This window comes from Muscardinus avellanarius, assembly GCF_963383645.1.
Source record: "Muscardinus avellanarius genome assembly, chromosome: 10".
Lineage (NCBI taxonomy): Eukaryota > Metazoa > Chordata > Mammalia > Rodentia > Gliridae > Muscardinus > Muscardinus avellanarius.
The window spans coordinates 28,164,696-28,187,430 of record NC_137796.1 but is presented as its reverse complement, the minus strand read 5'-3'; the positions used below and the strand labels follow the sequence as shown (position 1 = coordinate 28,187,430).

The following is a 22,735-nucleotide window of genomic DNA, read 5'->3' as shown; positions in this document are numbered from 1 at the left end:
ACTCACGTATAGCCCATCGTCTCAGGAGGAGGGAGGAGCCTGCGGCAGGAGGGGGTGTCCCCCACGAATGCGGCGGCCCCTCCCCCTGCTCTGCACTGGCTGCGCTGAGGCTGGAGAGGCCTCCTGCCTCTCACTCCTCAGATAAGCTCACTCAGAGGTGGCAGGGACCCAAAGGGAGGTTACGCCTCTGAGGTGGACCCTGAAAGGTGGTTCAGCGGCCGGACCCTCCACCTGGCACCAGGTACCCAGCGGAGGGCTCAGTGGGAGGAGGAATAGGTAGGTGTATGTGTGTGTGTTTGTGTGTGTGCTCACGTGTGCACAGCTGTTGGGCAGAGGGTGGGGCACTGCAGAAAGAGGGCTTGGGGGGTCTTGGTATCTCGGTGGGATCTAGCCCAGGTAAGCATGGCTATGGAAGAAGGGTCCCTAGAGCAGGAGTGCAGGAGCTGGGAGCTGCCTGGGAAGGGGTGGAGCTCAGGAAGAGTGGAAGCTTTCAGCCACTCGGCAGCTGGAGAAACTGAGGCTTAGGCCTAGTCTTGAGGCCCAGCAGGGTGTCTGCCCCCTGAGCTTTGAGGTCACCATTCCCCTGTACAGATGGGAGAACAGAGGCTGGGAGGGAGCAGGTGGCCAGGCCAGGGTCACAAAGCAAGTCCAGGGAGGGACAGCCAGGGGCCGGGCTCTGGGACGAGGGCTGCTTCAGGGGTGGGCATGGAGCTTTTGGGGCAGTTTTTCCTACAGCTGCCCGGGGGGCTGGGGCCCCCAGGGAGCCAGGGGCAGTCCAGCTCTTTGTCACCAGGCGTCAGGCATGGCAGGAGGCAGCTCAGTGTGAAGTCTTGGGATATGGGGAGAGATGGATGGGGAAGCGCTGAGTCCTGGAGCCCTCCTTGCCAGTGAACCACCAGCCTGAGGGTGGCTGCTGGGTTCTGATATGACTTTCTTCCCTATTCCTCGGGGGCAGGATACTCAGGGCTGCTGTCCCTCTCCCTAACCAGCCTCCTGTGTGGTGCTGAGGTGGGTTGGGGTCTCCCAGGGCACTGGTCTTCTGGAGGGTGTAGGGGTGAGCGGAGGCAGGGCCCCCCTAACAGCTGTGGCCTGGGGTAGGTGAGGTGGGTAGAAATAGCCTTTGTCCCTTCTTCAAGGGCCAAGGAAGTTGTTTCTACGAACATTTATTGAGTGTCCACTGTATACTTCGGATTGTCCTGGGGGCATGGCAGAAAACAAGACAAGTGAGTTTTCTTGGAACTCGTGGGTGGCCTGGCCCTGACGCTCCCTGCAGTCCCTGAGGGCAGAGGGTTGGTTCTTGGGGTCAGAGACTGGGGGAAGGAGCAGCCCTGCTCAGTGGAACAGTCCTAGGAATGGGTCTCCCCTGCCCTGCCAGGGGTGGAACTGGCTCTTGGAGCCAGGCCTGACCTCCCTCTGTGGTGGGGCCCCGGGGCCTGCGTCTAGTCCCACCTTTGCCAAGGCATCGCTGTGACCACTTTGCCTGCCTCAGTTGCCCCAGCTGCTAAGTGGGTGTGTGTGAGTGTGCTGCCTGCCTCTGCCGGCCTGGGCTTGGCTCTGACAGGGTGCGGGGGTGGGGGGGAAGCTGGGCTGTTGGTGTGTTCCTTGGTGGAGACGCTGTGTTGTGGTTATGGTCTTGGTACCCTGGGCAGCAGCTGGTCAGCCCAGCGTGACACCCCATCTCATCAGGGCCAAAAGCAAGATGCTGGGGAGGCAGGATTGAGGAGGCCAGAGGAGGAAAGGCCTCCTGACCAGGGTAGCTCTGGGCAGGCGGCTGGGCTGGGCTGGAGCCTGGTGCGAGAGAAGAATTCTGTGTGTGAGCACAGGCGGGGGACATTCCTGGCAGGAGATATGGCATGGGAAAGGTGTGGGGAGCGCTGAGAACAGGAGGGCGCGGGGTGGGTGATGGCAGTGGAGACCTGGCATGGGTCACTTGAGGGGACTTGGTGCCAGGTTGGCAGGTCCCAGTCTGTTCTGCAGGGGGCGGGATGGAGGACTCGGGCAGGGTGGCGGGCAAGATGGGTGCCCGGGTTGTACCCACCAGGATGGGGGAACAGGTGGCGTGTGCTGTGGCCCAGGACAGGCTGTCCCTGATCCTGGATGCCAGGTTGAGGCTCAGGCTTGGGGACAGCTTTCTGGTGAAAGAGAAGAGGCAGAGGTGGCTGTCCAGCCTTGGGAAAGGCAGGTGAGGGGTGGCAGACCCATAGACAGGGTCTGTGTATGTCATGGGGACAGCCTTCCTAGCAGGGCTTGGCATGACAAATCAGGAGGGGAAATCAGGCAGGGACAGACACTGGGGCCACTGTGGGCATCGCATCAACCTAGTGAAAGTCATACACTGGCAGTGGCTGCTGTGCCCATCTCAGAGATGCAGGATGGGCTCTGGGTGGTGGGGCAAAGGGGCAGGGCTCTGAGAAAGCCCACGGAGGAGGCAGTGGGGTGTCGGAGAGACAGAGATGGGAGAATAGAGGAAAGTGACAATATAGCCCCAAACCCCAGTGCTGGCCCTCCTCCATCCCCATCTTTGGTGCTCTGTGGGCCGCCTTCTGACTCACAGCAGATGGGGGTATTATGTGAGCAAGCCTGGCAGGCAAGGGTGACCAGACTCCGGGGACTAGGCAGATGGCAGACGGGGGGCGGGGCAGGGCTGGCACAAAGGGGCCTCTGAGCTGGGGTGCTCCCCCCCCCCCAGCCTGCTTTCCCAGTCACTGGCTGTGCGGCGAGCTTGCTCCTGCCCCAGGCGCTGGTCCTCAGGCTCCATCGGGAGCTCCCACAGGCCCTTGGGAGCCCTGCAGATCCTGGGCCAGGCCAGAAGCAAGAGTGAGGGAGGAGCTTGGGACGCACTCCTCCTGCCAGGGCCCGGGCTGGAAGAATCCGGGACCTTCTGTGACCTCGCACCCTGCCTGGCTGGCACCAGGCTCCGTGCTGGGCATGCTGAACCCATTTTAGAGACGAGGGCACTAAGGGAAGGAGGTTACCCAGTGCGGACTGCATCTTTGGGGCTCTGCATTTGGAGTTCCGAGCTTCTGTGCTCTTTTGTCTCTCTCTCTTGGCGGGGAGAGGGGTCCTCGGCTGGGCCATGCGCCGTGCCGAGTGCCAGAGGACATGGGCCCTTGAACCCCGTTTCCGCCATTGCCAAGTTCTCGTTTCTCTTTGGTATCAGGATCCAGAAAGAGAGCAAGACCAGCTTGCCGGGGAGAATCCTGGCTTTGTTTTTCTCTGGTTGTGTGGACATGGGCACATTCTTCACTGTAAACTGTGGTGGATGGTTGCATCTTCTTTGGGGGCCGTTATGAACCTTCTGGGCATTACTAGGGGAATGTGTAGATGGGGATACTGAGGAGAGAGATAACATATAATAACTCAGCACTTCCTCCCACACCCAGTACCTCTGGGAGAGCAGTGGGACCATGCCCTGCTAGCATGATCTCCTCCACTTTGGCAGGGGGGCCAGAGTGGTGGGTGTCAGGCTCCAGGCTGGCGCTGGCTTAGACGGCCTGTGGTGCACTTGGCAGTTGCAGGCAGGCAGAGATAAGAGCTCAGGCCTGGAGGAGCTGGCAGAGCTTCTGGCACCAGTAGACGACGCCTCTGCAGTATGGGGATGGCCTGGGGGAGGAGGGCTCATCGTCCGGGAGCCAGCCCAGCTCTGGTCCCCGATGAGCCAGAGTCCGTGGTTCTGCAGCTGATGGCTCCAGCCTGGCTCCCCCGGCTCAGGGCCACTTTAACTCCAAAGCTAGCTACAATGAGATAGAAAGGCACCTCTGTCACATCTCAGACCCTCCCCAGGCCTCTGTCCTCCTCCTCCTTCCTGAAACCCTCACCTGGGTTCTCCAGGCCCATAGGGGAAAGTGGATGGGCACCGGAGACCTGTATCCTGCCATCAAAGGTCACAACTTTTCTGGGCCTCGGTTTCCCTGCCTGTAAATGGAGATAACAGTCCCACCTCTTGCAGGATCATTGCTGGAATTTAGGGCAATATTTGGCTGCAAAGAGTGGACTTAGTACAATGTGTGGTTTCCAGAACCCTCTCTAAAGATTGCTCAGAGTTTTATCTCCAGGGTCATGGGGTGGTTGAGTTTGAATTAGGTTTAAGTCCTTGGAAAGGTGACCTTGAACAAGTGGCTTACTTTCTCTAAGCATCGTCACATAGACTATAAAATGAGGATGAAGATACCCAAGTCTCTAATATCTAAGTGATACTCTGTGGGGATTAACTGGGACAGACAAACATTGTTGGGGCTAATGAGAAGTAGACCCCATCTCCAGCTGTCTCAGACCTTTGCTTGTTTATCCCCCAGCTTATGGGCTCCTGGGACAGGCAACACAGGGGAGTTAGGGTAGGAGCTCTGGGGCTGCCTGCTCTGTCCTAGCTCCACCAGCTGGGTGGACCTGGACAGGTGTATTGACCTCTCTGTACATCATTTTCTTGATCTTTAAAATGATGGTAGTAAGAGCATCTCAAGAAGGTTAAGAGAGCCACTTGATTTTAAGCACTGAGTATTGTATCTGGCACAAGAGTGTTGTTGTTTTGTTGCTGTTCTGGGCCATTATTGAGTCTTTCTTTTGGGGAACATCAGAAATTTATCCAAGAGCATTAGCCCCACCCTCTTAAGGTGCCATTGGGAACAGTGCCAATCCCCAGAGAGCCCACTCCTGGTGTTATAGGGTGATGATCTCTTCTAGAAATAAATATAAGGCAGTGATCTCTCTTCCTCGGTTCTTCCTTCTGGAGAAAAATACCAAATGGAAAGCACAAATTTGGGAATATAAGGGGTCTATTTAAGCTGGACGTGGTGACAAACTACAGATGACAGACACCTGTAATCCTAGTACTTGGAGGCAGACATAGTAGGATCAAAGGTTCAAGGCCAGGCTCAGCAACTTAGTAAGACCTTGTTTCAAAACAAAAATAAAATAGGACTCAGTGTCTAGCTCTGAGGTAGCATACCCCTGAATTCAATCCCTAGTAGAGAGAGGAAGAGAGAGAGAGAGAGAGAGAGAGAGAGAGAGAGAGAGAGAGAGAGATTTAGGGAAGTGGGGGTACAGTATAAAAGAAGGTTGTGATTAAGGGCGTCACGTTCCAGAGAAAGGGTCGGGTTATGGTCAGGAAAGAGGTTCTTGGGTGAAAAATGTCATGGAACAAAGAGAGAGGGCCAGGAGTGGTCCATTTCCAGTAGTGGAAAATGGTGTCTCCACACGGTGAGCCTTGTCCAGTCTGGACACCTTCCCCTAATGCGTATGCCTTTGGGGCAGCCACTATCTCATGCCTTGGGAAGGTCACCCCCCCTTACACACTCGGGAGGTCACTAGCTCTTGTGCATTTGGTGCGGTCACTAGCTCTTTCCGTGCCGCACCTCAATGCATCTACATCTGTGCTATTTTTGCCATGCTGGACCCTTTCCCCTGGGTGCCAAGGGGGCTCGGCCTCCTGATGGCTCTGCAGTTTTCTCACCTTGGTTCTCTAACTGCAGCTAGGTGGGGAGTCCTGCGTTTCCATTCTTGAAGGCCTGCTTGAAGTTTTCCCTTGGGTCTCTCAGGCCTGTCCCAATCTTGTCTCCGCTCATTTCTCTGTAGCTACAGAACAGTTGCGTGCTCCTGCCCAAGGAATCTTGCTCTGGTTTGAGGAGTGTCCAGCCTTGGGCTCCCTCTTACCCCCCAAGGCCTGATGCCGTGACTGCCCAGGCCAGGTCTGCTGCTCACCACTCGAAAGCCAGTGCTCTGGGGGTGAAAGCTGGTGGGCAGGAAATTGATTTTATTTAACTGGCACCTGGAAGATGGAGGGGGCCATTATCCTTAAAGCTTCATCGTGGGATACTCAAGTACACAAAGGGGCTTTTACAGGGAAGGGGAAGTGGTGCCATGGGAAAATGAACAAGAAGGCTCCCGCTGAGCAGGACCTTTGTGATCCAGGACATGTGCCTCTTTTTTTTCTGGTCAGAACACTGGTTTGACCATGACTTCCTGGGGCACATTCCTATACTGCTCTAGATAGACACACTATCTTTCTGCAGGTTAAGCCCCACAGCGATTTCACATGCAATGCTTTAGTTCATGCACAGAACTGAAGAACAAAGTGTTGTTCTACATTCTGATGTTATCTGAAGGTCCCCAGTGTTCTGGGTTCTATAAGTTGAAAGGAAGATTATTTTGCAGTTAACATCTTTAAAAAAATTTTTTTTTGGTACTGGAGTTTGTACCCAGAGGCATTCTACCTTCAAGCAATACTATCAGCCTTTAAAAAAAAAAAAAAGCCGGGGATGGTGGTGCACACTTGTAATCCCAGCATTTGGAAGGCTGAGGCAGGAAGATGGCGATTCATGGACAGCCTCAGCTACTTAGTGAGGTCCTCTGCAACTCAGTGAGACCCTGTTTCAAAATAAAGAATAAAAAATGGGGCTGGGGGTGTCACTCGGAGGTAGAACCCCCTTGGGTTCCATCCCCAGTACTGCAAAAAAAATTAAAATCTGAAACAGGATGTCAGCTAAGTTGCTGAGGCTGACCTTGAATCTGTATGTAATCCTCCTATCTCAGTTTCCCAAGCCCTAGATTACAGACCTGTGCCTACACACTTGGCTTGCAGTTACGTCTTAATCATTTAAATGGAGCTTCTGTTTGGAATTTAGAATGCAAGGCAGAAGGGAGAGGGGATACCTTCAGAAGGATAACTCTTAAAGGAACAAAGAAGTGGCCACTGTGACAGCCCGGCTGCTCAGCCACTGTCCCGGGCCTGGGGGTCTAGGTTCATGCTGGGCTGGCTTCCAGGGCCAAACAGCAGTCTGTGGTCACTTCTCTGCCGGGCTGACTCCTCTAGGCCCCTGTGGGCTGGGTTCAGTGACTGACCCTCGTGGTCCTGGAAGGGTCTGGCCCTCAGGGTGTGGCTCTGTGGCTGGCTCCCTGGGCTTCTGAGCCTGTGGCAGGGGACAACTGCCTAGACCCACCTGCCTTGGGTGACAGATGTGTGTGTGTGGAGGACCCCAGGGGCTGGCTGCAGCTGAGTCATGCCCCGCTCTGTGTCCCCTGCCAACTGCCCCTCTGTGGTACCACTATCTGGGCATGGCCAGACAGCCTGGGGATGACTCACAACCAACCCCCCGCCTGGGCACCCCAACTTCATTGTGCACATGGGTGCTGCTGCTCACCTGAGATCCGCATCTTCACATTTCACGGCTGATGAAGCAGACAGGCAGTCCTGCCTTAGGGACCAGACGCATTCTCATGATACCATAGACGGCGGCTCTCATTGGATATCAGGAGCTCCCCATCCCTGCAGGTGGTCCAGTTTGTCAGAGAAGCTGCAGAGACTAGGGAATCTGAGGCTCCCCACCCCTGTGAGCTATCCCGGCCCCTGTGGGAGATGGCGGCAATTTCTGTGTCCTCCCCAATCATTAAGCGCTGGCAGCCCGTGCGTGGTCTTAGCAGCCTGACTATGGGTGGTCCTAGGGCACGTGATGTCCTAGTGGACAGGCCATTCATCCCTTGAGAAACCCCCTAGGAGCCTCACTGACCACCAAGCCTGAACCACCCCATTAGCGCCCCCAGCCACAGGTCGGGCTGCAAGTAGCCTGTGCATAGCTCAGCTGGCTGGTCTCAGGGCAGATGACTGGAGAGGGAGGCACACCCACCTCCTGTGTCCTCAAGTCTCTTGCCCTCCCCTCTCCAGCAGACCTGAACCTGGGCTGGTGCTGGCCCTCCTGCCACCTGCACGTGGCATTGGGGGCCAGAGGGGGCAGAACAGAACCCTCCTGCGAGGTTTCCTTGAGGCTGTGTGGTCCTGGGCAGGGCGGAGGCCGCACCTGCCATGCCGCCCCTCCTGGGGTGCTGTCTCCTGTGTGTGCACCTGGGGCCTGGTGGCAGGTTTTGTCTCCAGCTCCCCACCTGCCTGGGCCCTTATCTTTGGAATGGGGATAGTGTGGGCTGAGACCGGCCATAGCAGGGGAGGTCAGCCCTTGTGTCTCCATGGAGATGACCCTGCAACATGGATAGGTGTACTCTGTCTGTCCCCTCACCTGGGTCACAGGAGCTGCTGTAACTGCCATCTGGGAAGGCAGCATTGCTCATGGGCCACAGGAGCCCGGCTGTTGTGGGCTGGGGGCCTTGGGACCATGGCGCAGCCTCTCTGGGCCTCCACATCTGCCTCTGTAGAGAGTGACTGGTGCTATTAACTCCCTGTCATGGAGCTGTGGGTCAGGGGTGGGGTGCCATGCAGACTATGGAGGTCACACAGGTAAGGGGGTGAACGATGCTGGATTGGGGCCCAGTTTTACCAGCTCTCCCTGAGCCTCATCTGTAGATGGGAGAGAGAGTGATTCCTGTAGGGTGGCCGGGGTCAGGTGTGTGCCCTGTGGTTCGCACTGGCTCATATTTCCCTGCTCTAGCTCCCTCTGAGTCTGCATGCTAGTTCTTGCAATACACCCTATCCCAGGGTCCTACACCCCAGGACCCCCAGCACAGACTCAGTCCCTTTCCCCTCCTCGTGCCAACTTGGGATTCCAGGTGGGAGCTGGCATCTATGGCACTGGGAATGTGACCTGCCTTCCCGGGCCACAGAAGTGGGCCTTCGAGGGTTACATGGTGGTAGAGGGAAAAAAAAAACAAAACCCCGAGCTTTGGTTCTTATGATGCAGATGGGATCTCAGACACCATCTAGTCCGGAAACCCCAGAAGCAAGTCTGTGGCCCCAGTGGTTTAGGGAAGGCCTGGGCAGGGCGTCTGCACTGCAGGACTCCTCAGAGCCTTCGCTGGATAGATGTGCCTTGGCAGAGGAGTTAGCCTAGAGTTCCAGATCCTCTCCCAGCTCTAGGCTTTCAGTCTTGGGAGCTCTCTTTGGCTCTGGCAGAGGTGTGTGTGTCCCTGACCAGGTCAGAGGCTTGGGAATGGGGATACCTCAGTGGCCAGCCACCCTCTCCTCCCTGCAGTGGCACAATTTTTTTTTTTGTGGTCGCGCATGTTACTTTTTTTTGTGTGTGTGGTACTGGGAGTCAAACCCAGAGGCTTTCTACCTCTGAGCTACACTCCCAGACCTATTTTTATACTTTATTTGGAAACAGGGTCTCACTAAGTTGCTGAGAGCCTCACTAAGTAGCAGAGGCTGGTTTCAAACCTGAGCAATCCTCTTGTCTCAGCCTCCCAAGCGCTGGGATTACAAGCGTGCGCCACCACGCCCGGCTGAACATCGTCGCGCATGTTAGGCAAGCACTCTATTACTGAGTTCTACTCCCAGACCTTTTTATTTTATTTTGAGACAGGGTCTTGCTATGTAGCTGAGGCTGGCCTTGAACTGCTGATCAGCCTCCCAGGGAGCTGGGATCTCAGGTGTGGGCTGCCGCGCCCAGCCTGAGAGGCACTTTTAGCTTGAAGTGTCAGGAATTGGTTGCTACTGGAAGACCCTTGGAGCTTGCCTGGCCCAGCTTAGAGCCCCAGGTCTCGCTCATTCCTTCATGTTTTCAACTGGCAGCCACAGTGGACTGGTGCTGTGCGGTGCTGGAGGCCCAAGTGGACAAGCAGGACTGTACACGGCGAGAAATGGTCCCTAGTGGGCAAGTTGCAGGATCACTTCAGACAGGATTAGAGACAATCGGAGGACCCTACAGATACAGAAGATAATTTTTCCCCCCCGTGGTACTGGAGATTGAGTCAGGAGTACTTTACCTCTGAGTTATACCCCCCAACCCCCTTTTTTTTTGCAGCACTGGGGATGGAACACAGGGGCATTCTGCCTTCTAAGCTACACCTCCAGCCCTATTTTTTAAATTTTTATTTTGAAACAGGGTCTCACTGACTTGCAAAGAGCCTCACTAAGTAGCTGAGGCTGTCCGCAAACCACGATCCTCCTGTCTCAGCCTCCCAAATGCTGGGATTACAAGTGTGTGCCACCACTCCCGCTCTTCACGCAAAGGTGTATGAGTACCTGCGCTCCCCTGCTAGAACCTCCAAAGAAGCTCTTAAAGCCCCCAGCCCCTTTTTAAATTTTTTTTTTGTGGGTCGGGATGGAACCCAGGAGCATTCGACCTCCAAACTACAACAACCCCCGTCCTATTTTGTATTCTTTATTTTGAAACAGGGTCTCACTAAGTTGCAGAGGGCCTTACATAGTAAGGCTGTTCACGAGTAAGGCTGTGAACGAGACTGTTCACAAACCGGGATCCTCTGGTGTCAGCCTCCCGAATGCTGGGATTACAAGCATGCACCATCACACCCAGCTCCCTTTTTAATTTTTAATTTTGAAACAAGGTCTCACTAAGTTGTGGAGGGCCTTGCTAAACTGCTGAGGCTGGCCTCAAACCTGTGATCCTCCTGTCACAGCCGAGTACTGGGATTACTGAGTGCGCCACTATGCCTGGCTCAGAAGACAATATTGACAGGTGGTCATGGAAGGTGCTTGGGGTGGGGACAATGGCAGGTCAGGAGAAGAGTCCCGGAAAGCGTGTGCTATATTTAGAGAAAAACACGTGCAGAGACTCTGGGTGTGCCTGGGCAGAGAAGTCTAACACAGCTGTAATTAGTGAATGCAGGGAAGAAGAGGATGGCAGGAGGTAGGGATGGTGGGGTCACCAGCTTGTAACTGTGTCTGTCATGTTGCTCCCTGAGCCGCCCCATTTCTGCCCCCCTCAACTCCACTCTGGCCAGGAGTGTCATTGGAGCTAGTGAGAAAGGGAGCTGTCTGTCTCTCAGCTTGGGCTCTGTAACTTTGGTTATTCTAAGTTGATGGGAAGTTTCTGCACCGAGGGTAGGGCTGGGGACCCTTGTATCTGCCCTATCTCTGCAGTAAGCCAGTGCCACCTGTGTCTAACAGTCAGGGGAGCCCCTCTCCTGGGAGCCCCCACCAGCTTCTTTGAGGGGCAGGCTCTTTGATTCGACAGTGTCTGACTTCTCTGCCCAGCAGGCCTTGGAACCCTTCCGGGGGTTGGGCGAAGGCTCCCCCAGAGGACAGCAGCCCCTTTCTTTCGTTTCTTTCCCTCTTCCTCCTGGCTGAAAATAGTGCCTGAATGGGCCCCAGCACTGGTGGCGGCAGCAAGACAATAGCCGCCTCCTGGCCCAGGCAGCCTCCTGGCTCTGGTCCACAGGGTGGGGAGTTGCAGGGGCCCAGTGCCTGGGGCCCGAGTCCCTGCTGGCTTTCCCATGGCCCTGGTCCACCCACCCCCCTCCGTGTGATCATCAATGGGGTTCCTACTTGTGCTCTGGGAAAGTGCCTGCAGCTGCCTGGCTGAGCCCCTGGGCCCTTTGCACCCCCAAGCAGCCCTGCTCTGCCCCTTCATCTGCGGCTGGTCCGGAGCTGAAGGCCTTGCCGCCCCTGCCCCAGGCTCCCTCCCATGCCCGTCTGTAACACAGAAGCCACCCCTGGCTTTGGTGTTCTTTTCCCTTTGACTCAGAGGATATGAAGGACTTCTCAGAGGTCAGAGGGATGTGCCCTTTTGGGAGGAAGTGAGCTCCCTGCCACTGGAGGTGATCAAATGTCTGGATATGGCCAGGCGTGGTGGCGAACGCTTGTAATCCCAGCATTTGGGAGGCTGAGACCGGAGGATCATGGTTCGGGGACAGCCTCAGCTACTTAGTGAGGCCCTTTGCAACTCAGTGAGACCTGGTTTCAAAATAAAGAATAATAAAAGAAATAGGGCAGGGGATGTAGCTCGGAGGTCAAATGCCCCCGGGTTTCATCTCCAGACCCACACACACACACACAAAAATGTCTGGATGTGCACTGGTCGGGAAAGGGGATTAGTCAAGTGTCAGACGGGTGTTTGGGCAGTGGAACTCTCTGTTTGAATTCCATGCCCTGCCCTTATCAGCTGGGTGGCCCTGGGCAAGTCATGTCACCTGAGCCTTCATTTCCCCATCTGTAAGATGGGGCTGAGTGGTGGAGATGGATCTCCAAAGTGCCTAGTGTGGTGCCTGGCACATGGTAAAGGTGCCAGGAGCCGTGTCTCTGTTCTCCCCTGCCAGGCTGGAAGAGAGGGCCCCAAAGACTCCTGACCTGGGGGATCTAGAAGAAAGGCAAGAGGAGCCACAGCCGCAGGGCTAACTGAGAAGGGGGATTCTTAGTGAGCTAGGCAATGTAGGAGAGGTGGATTCTAAGGAGCTTTGGGGGAAGTGTGGCACACATTCTCTGCAGCCAGAGGTGGGGGTCAGAGGGTGTCCAGCCTGGTTTGAGGCCAAGGAGCCAAAGGCAGCCTTTAATAGGTGTGATTTGGTCACAGGGGTGGCTCCCAATGGGTTTCCAAAAGATTTGGTTTTAGTTATTTATGTGTTATTGGGGATAGAACTCAGGGAAATTATACCTCTGATCTATATTCCCAGGCTTTTAAAAATTTTTTAAATTTTGAAGCAGGATCTGGCTAAGTTGCTGGGAGTCTCACTAAGTTACCGAGGCTGGCCTTAAACCTGCGATCCTTTTGTCTTTGCCTCCCAAGTATTGGAACTATAGGCTTGTGCCTGGCTTAAAAAGATTTGCTTTTTAAAGTCAGGGTTGTTGGAGCTGTGTGCAGTGGCGTGTGCCTTCAGTCCCAGCTTCTCAGGGGGCTGAGGTGGGAGCTTGCGCCTCCTCAGCTGGAGCCCAGGAGTTGGAGGTCAACATGGACAATGGAACAAGACCCCATCTTGAAAAACAAAGTTAATGCTGACAAACTTGAAGATTCCATCGAAAAATCTTGGGTTCTACTTTTCTGGAAAATGTGCAGGCTCTGGCTCTTTGAAGATCTCAGTGCTTCCCAAACTTGCTGTCTTAATCTCTGCCCCTTATACTCCAGCTCCTGCCTGGACTGGGCAGCCTCGGGTGGAAGAGACTGGGTACCCGACAAGTTCGGGATCTGCACTTACTATGCTGAATAGGAGCCGGGCAGTGACGTAGTCCCTGCAGCTGCCAATGGTTGCCATGGGAACCGTTGCCAGGGGCTGCTGTCACCTGCGCCCCCTCTCCCCGACTGGCGCGCACGCTTGCTGCCCCCTTTGTTTGAAGCTCTGATAAGGGGGCTGTGGCTGGTGTGGTCCAGCTGCAAGTGCCCTCTGGCTTCTTAAACTTGGGGAAACTGTCCCCAACCCCGGCAGGCAGTTGGCTGCAAACAAGGAGAGGGCTTTGCTCACCATTGGCTTTCCCTGGGCACTCTGCTCCACTCTGTGTCTTGAAGGAGGGATTCAGGTATGACGCTTCCCCATCCCTCTGCTCCTGGTCCCTTCCCTTTCTCCTTTCTTTTCTCTTCCTTCCCCCTTCTTCTTCCCTGCCCCCATCTTGCCCTTCGTTCCCCTTTAGCCCCCTTCCCTCTTTCTTTATTCTCCCTCCTCCTCCTCCTCCTCCTCAACCCCCCCCCCCTACACAGACAATGTGGCTAATGCATGGGGGTGGGGGGCAGCTGGAGTGGTGCTAGGCACCCTGCGGGAGTCGTGGAAGGTATTCAAAGGGGCTTGGACAATTAAACAGAACATTTGAAGACTACAAGGAAGTGGTTGGGGTGAACGCTTATACCCTCCCTTCTGCCAAACCCGCCGATGATTATTTTTGGTCCCTCTTCCCCCTCTCCCCCTATAAAAGATAAGCCTCTGAGAAGTGGCGGGAGAAGTGTTCAGGCCAGAGGAAATCTGAAGTCTGGAGGTGTAGGGAGGGAAGAGCCTTCCTGTGGGGCTGGGATCCTGGTCACCTGGGTTGAGTTTGGACAGCGCCAACCTTGGCCCATTGGGACAGCATCCCGATTAACCCAAAGACATACATGTTTTTTTTTGTGTGTGACTTTTAAAAAGAAGTCCTTTCTAACAGATAAGTCCTAGGGGAAACAGCCTTCAAAGTCCAGAGCGTGTTCTGCATGTGCATGTACAGATAATATAACAGCAAATTCCACTATTATTTAGAATCATGATGTACCAGTAAAAAAGAGCCAGAGTGTGGGTAGCCAGTGCTGGGTTTGCATCCGACCTTTAAGACTTGTGACCCCTGCGACCCTTGCAAGTAACTAGTCCTCGGGGGCCTCATTGCTATTATTCAGTAGTCACCTCATACGTTTTTTAAGAAGATAAATGTGTTACTATAGGAGGCTAGATGTGTTGATTTGTGTAAAGAGCTGCAAATCTTGTCTTGCATTTTCAAAGAGCTTTGCTGGTGGCAGCGGTGTTACTAGAGGTGGTGAGCACCCTGCCTGCGGGGTGTACAAATAGCAGCCACTGGGGCCCTTTAGGCTAGGGGCTGACTGTGCTGTGTGCCCAGAGAGCTGGACAGAATCCTGGTCAGCGCTGCTACGTCGCCTCTCTGGAGGGGCCTCAGGCACAGTGAGGTCCCAGCCTGGCCTAGTGGGGAGGGCACCTGGCTTTGTGTCCTCTCTGCCTCTGAGCTAGGATCTGAGACAAGGAGGAGGAGGAGGAGGAGGAAGAGGAGGAGGAGGAGGAGGAGGAGGAGGAGGAGGAGGAGGAGGAGGAGGAGAAAAGGGAGTTGGTGGCCGACCTTGGGAGCACAAAAGGTCCTATGCTCCAAACATGGCCATTTTTCCTGGCCTGGAGCTGAGTAGCAGCCCCCACAAACCAGCAGGGAGGTAACTGGCTGGCCTAGTGGGCCTGGCCTTGGGCATCGTGGGAACACAGATGGGGAAGGGGAACTGCAGCCAGACAGCTGAGGTCCGGCTGTGGTTTGAAGGGCAGGAGGTCCGGCCGGCTTAGAGGAGTTGGCTCTGCATCCTCTATGCCCCTCGCTGCCAGCTCGGAGGTAAGCCCTGCCTCACCTGTGAGCACCTGAAGCCTTCTGAGTTTTGACAGGGCCCTAGGGCAGGCAGGGGACAAGCATCATAGTGGCCCACTGGACTAAGGCCTACAAGGGACAGGCTGGTCCAGAAGTTCCTAGCCTCAGTGCTACCGTGTGCCCCTAACTCCTGTAACCCCTGCTCTGAGGGTGTCCTCTGGGCAGGCACTGACTAGGGCGCCTGGTGTCCAAGAAGCTGGCCACAGCTCCAGGGACAGGGCCAGCTCTCGGGACTTGGCCACCTGCCTATGCCTGGCTGTGGGCTGCCCCAGGACCAAGGAGCTGGCTGGGGCTGGCTCCAGCATCCCTGGGCTGCTCATGAAAACCTCAGTGCTCCAGCCCTGTTCTAGTCTGGGCTACTCCTGGGGCAGCCAGGTCTGGGTGCCAGGCCGGACATTCTCTAGTCTGTCCCCTCTCTTGGATTCTGCATGTCTCCAGTCAGCCCCCAGACTCTGATTCTCAGCCCCTCGAAGCCTTTGCACCCTCAGGATCCCCTGCCCCTCTCCCTTTCCAATGTGCTGCGTGCCTGAGTGGCTGGAGGAGCGGCCACAGCCCCAGCTGGCTGTGGTCAACTTTAATGGAACGGCCCACTTGGGGACAGGGCTGGCAGTGCCCCTTCCCCCGTGAGCTGGCAGCGCCTGCAGAGGGAGCTGGGGTGAGCCTGCACGTACCCAAGCTCATGGGGGACTTCTCGCCTGGAAGTGTCGGCGATAGCGATGCGTGGCCCCGGGGACCCTGCAGCCTGGCTGGCTCCTGAAGCCCATCTTGTGCTGGCTAATGGCCTGCGGGAGGACTTGGCAGGGAGGGGAGGGGAGAGGACTGGAGGTTGGAGAGGCCCTGGGACACTGGCAGGCTTTTGAGAGCTTGTGTATCTGTTGTGTCAATAGCAGGTGTTTATGCTGAAAAGGCCCCACCATCATGTGCGGCTGGGAAGTGGGTCTAAGCAGGTGTTTGTGCAGTTTTTCTTCCTGCAGACTTATTAGAACTTTTCCTCGGTGATGCACAAAAAAAAAAAAAAAAAAAAAAAAAAGTAGGTCCCAAAGCGCTTTCTAAGGGAAGGACTTACACTCTTTGAGTTTGCTTTGGCAAGCCGCCTCATGGTATAAAGATGGGGAGAACAAGTCCCCATGATGGGAAGAGACTCCGTGGACCACAGTGGGTGAGCGCCCGGGTTTTGGGCTAAGCAGACTTGGGTGGAGCCATGCCTGGCTCCATACTTGCTATGTGACCTTGGCCATGACCTCACCTGTCTGGACTTCAGTTCCCTTGTCTGTAGAAGGAGATAGCGTTACTTCAGAGAGTTACTGTGAATGCTACATGACTCATGGGTGTTGGGAGGATGGACCCGTCAGCATGTGGGAATTGCTTCCCACAGTGTAGATATTAATTGAGGGTTTGCTAAAGGCAGCAGCAGACACCGCCTCCTCGGGATCCCCATGTCTTTCCTCTGTACCAGATAGATTCTTGTTTAGACCCAATGGCTACCTGCTCTCCTGCAGGCCACTGCGGGGCCTGGGAGCATCTGAAGGCCTGAGGTCCAGAGCCCAGGACCTCAGACTTGTCACAAAGCTGGCATCACAGGCAGAGGACCTCCAAGTGCAGAGGCTTGGAGGTAGGAGCACCCAGGGCCGGGCTCCTCCCCAGCTGGTGAGAGGTCTTTAAGTGCAGGAGGGTTTGGGCAGGCTGCGGGTGACTGATGCCCTGGGACGACTTGAAGCCCTCCCATCCACAGGCCCTTTCCCCCTGGGCTGCGGGGTTGCCCTCCTTCTCCCCTTCCTCTGTTCCTGTTGGGCCAGGGCCCATCACCACACAAAGGGAGTCATGGCCCAGGGACTTGGCTGGGTCAGAGGCGCCGGCAGGCCTAGCCTGTGCTGGCTTGGGGCCGGGCAGCAGGGCTGGTGCCTGGCCTCTCCCCAGGCAGCGGGTGAACAGGTCCTGGCAGCTACCAGCCTCCCAAGGGGCCGGGTGCTAGCTCCGTTTCTATTTTCCCATCTGCACCCTTTTGGTCAGGGGGGCAGATCTCTAGGGTCACCTTGTTTGCACTTCAGTCACCCACTGTGGAGTGGGGCACAGGGAGGAGGGAGGGGTTTAGAATTTGCAAGCAGAGTTCCCTGGAGCCATTGCTGTGGCCCTGCTAGGGCTGGGGCTGGGCCGGGTGAGGATGTGACTCTGGGCCTCACCAGGTGGGAGCTGGTATTTCTGAGTACGGTTTCATCTGATAACACCATTTGGAACCCACTGGAAGAAAGGTTCTCTCAGCCCCCTTTCCCCTGGGAGGAAACACCTGTGGGAGCCTGGCTGTCACTGCCCCACCCCACCCTGTGGCCTTGCAGGTCTGTTTGAGCCTCTGGCAGGTCCCTCCTCTGCAGAGGGAGCTCCCCCACCCCAGGCTTCTTTGGGTGTCTCCTCCTGGCCCCTGCAAGCCTCCATGTGCCCACACACAGGCCACACACACATGCCCACCTGCATCCCTGCACTCTCCAGGTGTCCCGCTCTCCCTGTCTCCCTTCCTGAGCTCTCCGGGGCTTTGGGGGGGGGGGCAGACAGTGTTGGACAGTGGCAGAGGACAGGAGCAACTGGAGCTGAGCAGGGACTTCTCCTGCAGCCTCCCTGCAGGAAGGGGGCCTTTGGTGGGCGAGACCAGTCCACCCGGGGCTCCTGCCTTCCTCTCTTCGTGGCTCCAGTCACCCACACTCCGCTTTCCTGGCTGTACTGTAGGAGTCCTTTCAGAACCCAGCACAGGCTAAGTGCTGGGTGAACCCAGAGGAGTATGGCAAGGCCTGGGCCTGGGTAGGGAAGAGGCCCTGGGGAAGCGGGTCGTGCCGACCCTGGGCTCAGGGCCTGCTCTTTAGCAGTGGAGAGATGAGGAGCAGGCCTCCTTCCCTCTAAAACAGCTGCTGGTGTCTCTCCCCACTCATAAGTCATGATTCCCAAGCCCACGGTGTGTCCATCCATGGGACACTTGCTAAAGCCAGGCTCCCAAGCCCCAGCCCGGGCTGTGGTGCATGGGGCCTGGGAATCTGCGTTTTTGTCACGCCCTGGTGTGGGTCCGACCTCAGGCAGGTTCGGGCACCTCTGATGGGGGTGACGGCGGTGGGGAGCTTTGCTCCAGGATGGGTTGAAATGTCAAGGGGAGGGCAGGCATTCCAGGCAAAGGACAGCAGGAGCAAAGGTCTAGAGGCGAGGTCTCCTTTTAGAGTGGCCCGTGACCTTGCGGGGTAGAGGACAGAAGGAAGGCGCAGGAGTCCAGGGCTGGGCATCTTCCCGATGGAAATGGCAGAGGTGCCCGCGGGGAAGGCCCTTCCACGTAACTTCCACCTCCATTCTCAGAGGAAATGGGTTTTCCAGGAGCTTGGAGCTGTGACTCGCAGCTCCACACAGGATGGCAGGGGAAATGACTCAGTCCCGGGGTAGAAAGTGAGCCCAGGGTCCCCTGCCCGTCACGCGGCGCGCCGGGGCCAGGGCCGAGCCCACGCTGGGATGGGGTGGTGGTGGGAATGGAGGTGGCTCAGCTTAGAGGATCCCTGACCACCTCCATCCTGCCGGGCCCTTGGGGACCCTGTGATGGTGGCCCCCATTGTGGAGCTGGATCAGCTTGTTCTGTTCCCTGTGTGTTTACGGAAGGCCCGAGGTCGAGAGCAGCTGCTCCGGAAGGGGAGCTGGGGGCGAGGGCTCTCCGGGGCGCGGCCACAGCACCCTCTGTCCAGGCTGGACTCATTTGTGATGCTGAGGACCTTTGCGGCTCTATTTTTCTCCCCTCTTCTTTGGGGGGGATCCTAAAACCAAGGTGCAGGTCCCTGGAACCTTTCCCAACTCCGGCCCGGTTAGGAAGTGTGGGGGGGTCAGCACCACCCCTGAGTGATCTTGGGACAGTGAGACCTGCTTTGTAGGACGACTCTGTAGAGGCTGCCACTGCCTGCAGGGTGTTGCTGCTGACACCCCTTCTTAGCGACCCCCCTGGCTGGGGTGATAGGGAAGGGAGGCAGCTTGGCCTTGTCCTGGGATGCCTGATGGCCGAGGCCAGCCAGCTCTGTCCGACCCCACCTCCAGAGGCAGAGGCAGAGGCCGGCCTCGCAGCCCCTGTGGGCTCACTACAGGTTCCTGGTTCTGGGGTTCAGTCTCCTAGGTACTGGCCCTTCCTTCCCAGATGAGCCAGGTGGGGACCTGGACATTCAGAACCTGCTGCAGGCCCTGGGGGCGCCCATCAGTGCCCGGGGCCCTGTCCTTGAGTGGGATGGCTGGGTGACCTGGAGGGTGGAGGGGCACAGGCAGGGCATGAAGGGGGTGCTTAGTGGGAAGCAGGGCAGCGCCCCCACTGCCCCATCTGAAATCTTGTCCCCAGCCCAGTGGCCCCCAGGGGTTCTGCAGACTCTCCGGGAGTTTTCTGGGTGGGGTTTCAGCCTTCCGGTTGCACTTCCAGAAACAGGCTTCGTGCTCCAAGAATTTCCCCTCGCTGCGCTCTGGAGGCTGAGCTGGCCTCCGGTGCCGGGGCGGGGGCTCGAAGGGGAGGAAGCATGAGCCGGGCAGAAAGCGTCCAGAGTGGGCTCACGGCACCCAGGGCACCTGCCACCGGGACGGCGCTGCCCTAGGCGCTCTGCGGATGCCAGTCCCTCTGGTTCCTGAGGTGACCCTGGAGGCAGGCTCGGTTTTTCTTCCTCTTTACAGGGTGAGGAAATGAGACTCCAAGACAGTAAGCAGCCAGCCCTAAGACGCACAGCCGTAAGCGTAGGAGCTGGGATTTGAACCAGGCAGTGGCTCCGCTAAGGGTGGGGTAAAGGAATCCAGGCGGCCCCTCCTCGTCAAACTCCAAGGACGCCGAAGGGGACAGGGCTGCCCTGGAGTGCAGCTCATGGAGCCAGGGTGGACTGGCATGAGCCAGGAGGTGTCAGGGCAGCCGCCCCTGGCACCGTGGTGGTGCCGGCTCACTTGTGCCCCTCCGTGATGGGGGGCTCACTCCCTGTCCCTGCCTGATTGGCTATCAAGGGCCGATCCCGAGGGGCCGAGGCAAGGCGGGTGGTTCTGTCCTTTCTTGGGGCCCTGTAAACTGACAGTTGTGGCTCACTTTGAAGGTCAGAGGGCCAGAGGGACACATGAGTTCTAGTCAGCTCTAACCCTGCTTGCTGTGTGACCTCAAGAAGTCACTGGCCCTCTCGGGGCCTCAGATCTCGAATTTGGAACAAATCATCAAAGCCATCTGGTAGCTTCAAGTTCACCAGAGGGGAGTAATGATCACAACAAGGGGACGCCTGGAAGGGGCAGCATTTGGAGTGAGTCTCAGAGGTGGACAGTGACAGGGGCTGGCAGAAAGGAGAAGGAAAGGGTGTCTGGGAGGGACACATCTTCTGGCCCCGGATGCTGGGCTTCCTTCCGTGGCTGGAGGCAGCTTAAAAAGGAACCCAAATGCTTAGAGCAGACACAGAGCAAAACCTTAAAATCACAACCCAGGAAATGTCAACCCTTCCCTGAAACACTTTCACGTCCTTATTCTGAAATGACCCGATGATGCCACCGCGGCACGACGAGCCCCTCTGACCCGGGCCTGAACTGGTGAGACCTGAGAAATTGGGGTTCCTCATGTAGGGATACAGGGACTGGACCTCGCTGGAAGGGGCCAGGCTGGCTCGAGGGAGGCCTGGCCCAGGAAGGAATCGTAAGATGGTTCCCGGGCCACCTCTCCCTGTAATGTGCCCTCAAAGCTACCTCCTCCAGAAAGCCCTCCTTGATTCCTTCGCAGCTCAGACTCCTCTCTTGTCTCTGGGTTGCCTGGCGTCTCTTGTCTGCTCTGTGGCAGGTGATTGCATCTGTTGCTGCGGTCAGGGGCAGCTCCCCACAGGATGATGGTGGCCGCCTGGGTCTGTCAGTACCCACTTTGGTCACTGGGTCAGCTGGCAGTAGGGATGGCCAAACCACTCCGCGTCTGTCCTGACCAGGCAGGGAAAGCCCCTGTCCTCTGGAGCACTCTTAGGCGAGTCATTTAACCCCTCAGCTTTCCCATCTGTGAAATGGACCAACTGTGGCGCCTCCTTCCTGGGGCTGGAGTGAGCATTTATGCAGGTGGGAGGTCAGCATGGAGACTGGTGGATAGTGGGTGCTGAGCTAGTAGTGGTAGTGGGCAGTCAGAAGTGCCACTCAATGCCAGGGTGGGAGGACAGGGAGCTGGGCCCCCAGGCTATTCCAGCCATGTCCCTCTGCTCTTCTGGCTGCCCTGGGCACTGGCGCCCCCTGGTGGTCTTGATGGAGAGCGCCCTTCCCCCCACCCCCTGTAGAAGGCGCTGCAGATGCACTGAGCCTTCATTTATCAGCCTTTACCCAGCCACCTCTGTACCAGGACTTGTCCTCAGAGATGGACTCCAGGCCTGACTGAAAAGGGGTTGACCATCTGCAGCGCCTAGGGGAAGCTGAGAGAGAGGGCCTGGTCAGTGGTGTGACCAGAGGAGACAGGGCCTGGCTCTGAGGAGGGCTTCCTGGAGGAGGGGTCCTCTGAGCCAGGTGTCAGGGGTGGTTGTGGTGGTGAGGTTTCTAGGGAGGAGTGCTGAGAATCCCACTTTTCAGGGTCTCCTCCAGGCCTGGCAGGGGTGAGCAAGGTGTGTGTGGATTGTTCTTGGCAGAACTCACGCTGGAATAGACAAGCTTCCTCCACTGCTTATGGGCCAGGACTAGGTACTAGGCTCAGCCTTCCAGAGTGAGTGGCCTATGGAAGCTCCGTGGAAGGCGGAGCTGGGGCTGTGGGCTACTTCTGTTGACTCGCATGGTCTCTTCCAGGTAAGAACATCTCTGGTGACTTCTGGGCAGGATGATGGCTGCTGAGTTGCGGCTGCAGACAGCGCTGGTCCTACTGAGTCTGCTCTCCCTGGCTCAAGGTAAGCTTTCCCTGCGGGCCCTGGGGCTGTTGTTTCAACTGATGTCAAAGCGCCCCCAGTTGCCAGCACATTCACTAACCCCTTTGTCCAAACACAGTTTAGCTAGCGATGGTACCGTGGAGCAAAGAAAAAGGCAGATGTCACTCGGGGTGGAGAACGTGACCCAGGTCTCAGCCCCATTCACCTTTGCAGCAAGCGTTCTTGGGCGGTTCACAGCCTGTGCAATAGTCTATGGTAGCCACGGCCTCATTAAATACTTCATTACTATTAAAATATGGTTTTTTTTGCCTTGGTAATTATTATTTATTTTCATTTTTCTCTTTTCATGTGTTGAAGCCAGAAGCTTTTTGCAGAATAGACTCACATATTTTTTTTTTGTAGACTCTGAAATAGAGACCCCTGGAAGGTGCACGAGTCCCAGGCTCTGGGCTCGTGTCTTCTCAGGGCAGGCCCCAGGCGCTCCGGTGCCTCTGCTAGTCCCATCCACAGCCTCTGCCTCCTCAGGTGCCCATGGTGGAGGCCCCCGGGAAGACTTCCGCTTCTGTGGCCAGAGGAACCAGACGCAGGCGAGCAAACTCCGTTACGTGCAGAAGCCGGCGCTGCACATCTCAATCCAGAACTCGGAGGAGGCCCTCACGGTCTATGCCCCCTTCCCTGCGGCCCCTGAGGCTTCCCGGCCCTTCCCCGAGCCCAGGGGCATCTACCACTTCTGCCTCTATTGGACCCGCCACACTGGGAAATTTCACCTTCGCTATGGCAAGAACGACTTTTTGCTGAGTGACCAAGCTTCGGGCCTGCTCTGCTTCGGGCACCAGGAGGAAAGTCAAGCCCAGGGACCCCTGCTGCTCGCCACCTCTGTCAGCTCCTGGTGGAGCCCCCAGAATACCAGCCTGCCCAGCGCGGTTGGCTTCAGCTTCTCCTTCCACAGTAAGCAACTCCCAGGCAGGAGGAACAGCCTGGGCAGAGATCTAGAGGCAGGAAAGGCAGGAGACCCGGCAGGCTGGGGAGCCTGAACTTTTGTTCACAGGCAGTGGGGAGCCATGGAAGGTGTCTGAGGAGGGGAGAAGTGAGATCCAGGCTGAGCTTCAGGAAGCTTTATGGGAGGTCAGGGGTGAGGATAGAAGAGGGAAAATGTATCAGAGCCTGCAGGGAGGGTCTGGGAAAT

General features: G+C 56.7%; 1 protein-coding gene across 4 annotated transcripts in view; it reads left to right on the top strand.

Annotated features, from left to right (window-relative positions):
* Window positions 1-21,506: 21,506 nt before the first annotated feature.
* ADGRG1 (adhesion G protein-coupled receptor G1) overlaps window positions 21,507-22,735 on the top strand; it is a gene marked incomplete at both ends in the record, with an annotated part of 12,091 nt that continues 10,862 nt past the window's right edge. For all 4 annotated transcript variants that reach the window (XM_080704156.1, XM_080704154.1, XM_080704155.1 and 1 more), the window contains 2 exons: window positions 21,507-21,570; window positions 22,075-22,497. In XM_080704156.1, the coding sequence (XP_080560282.1) occupies window positions 21,507-21,570; window positions 22,075-22,497 (487 nt within the window). The remainder of the gene's footprint in view (window positions 21,571-22,074; window positions 22,498-22,735) is intronic.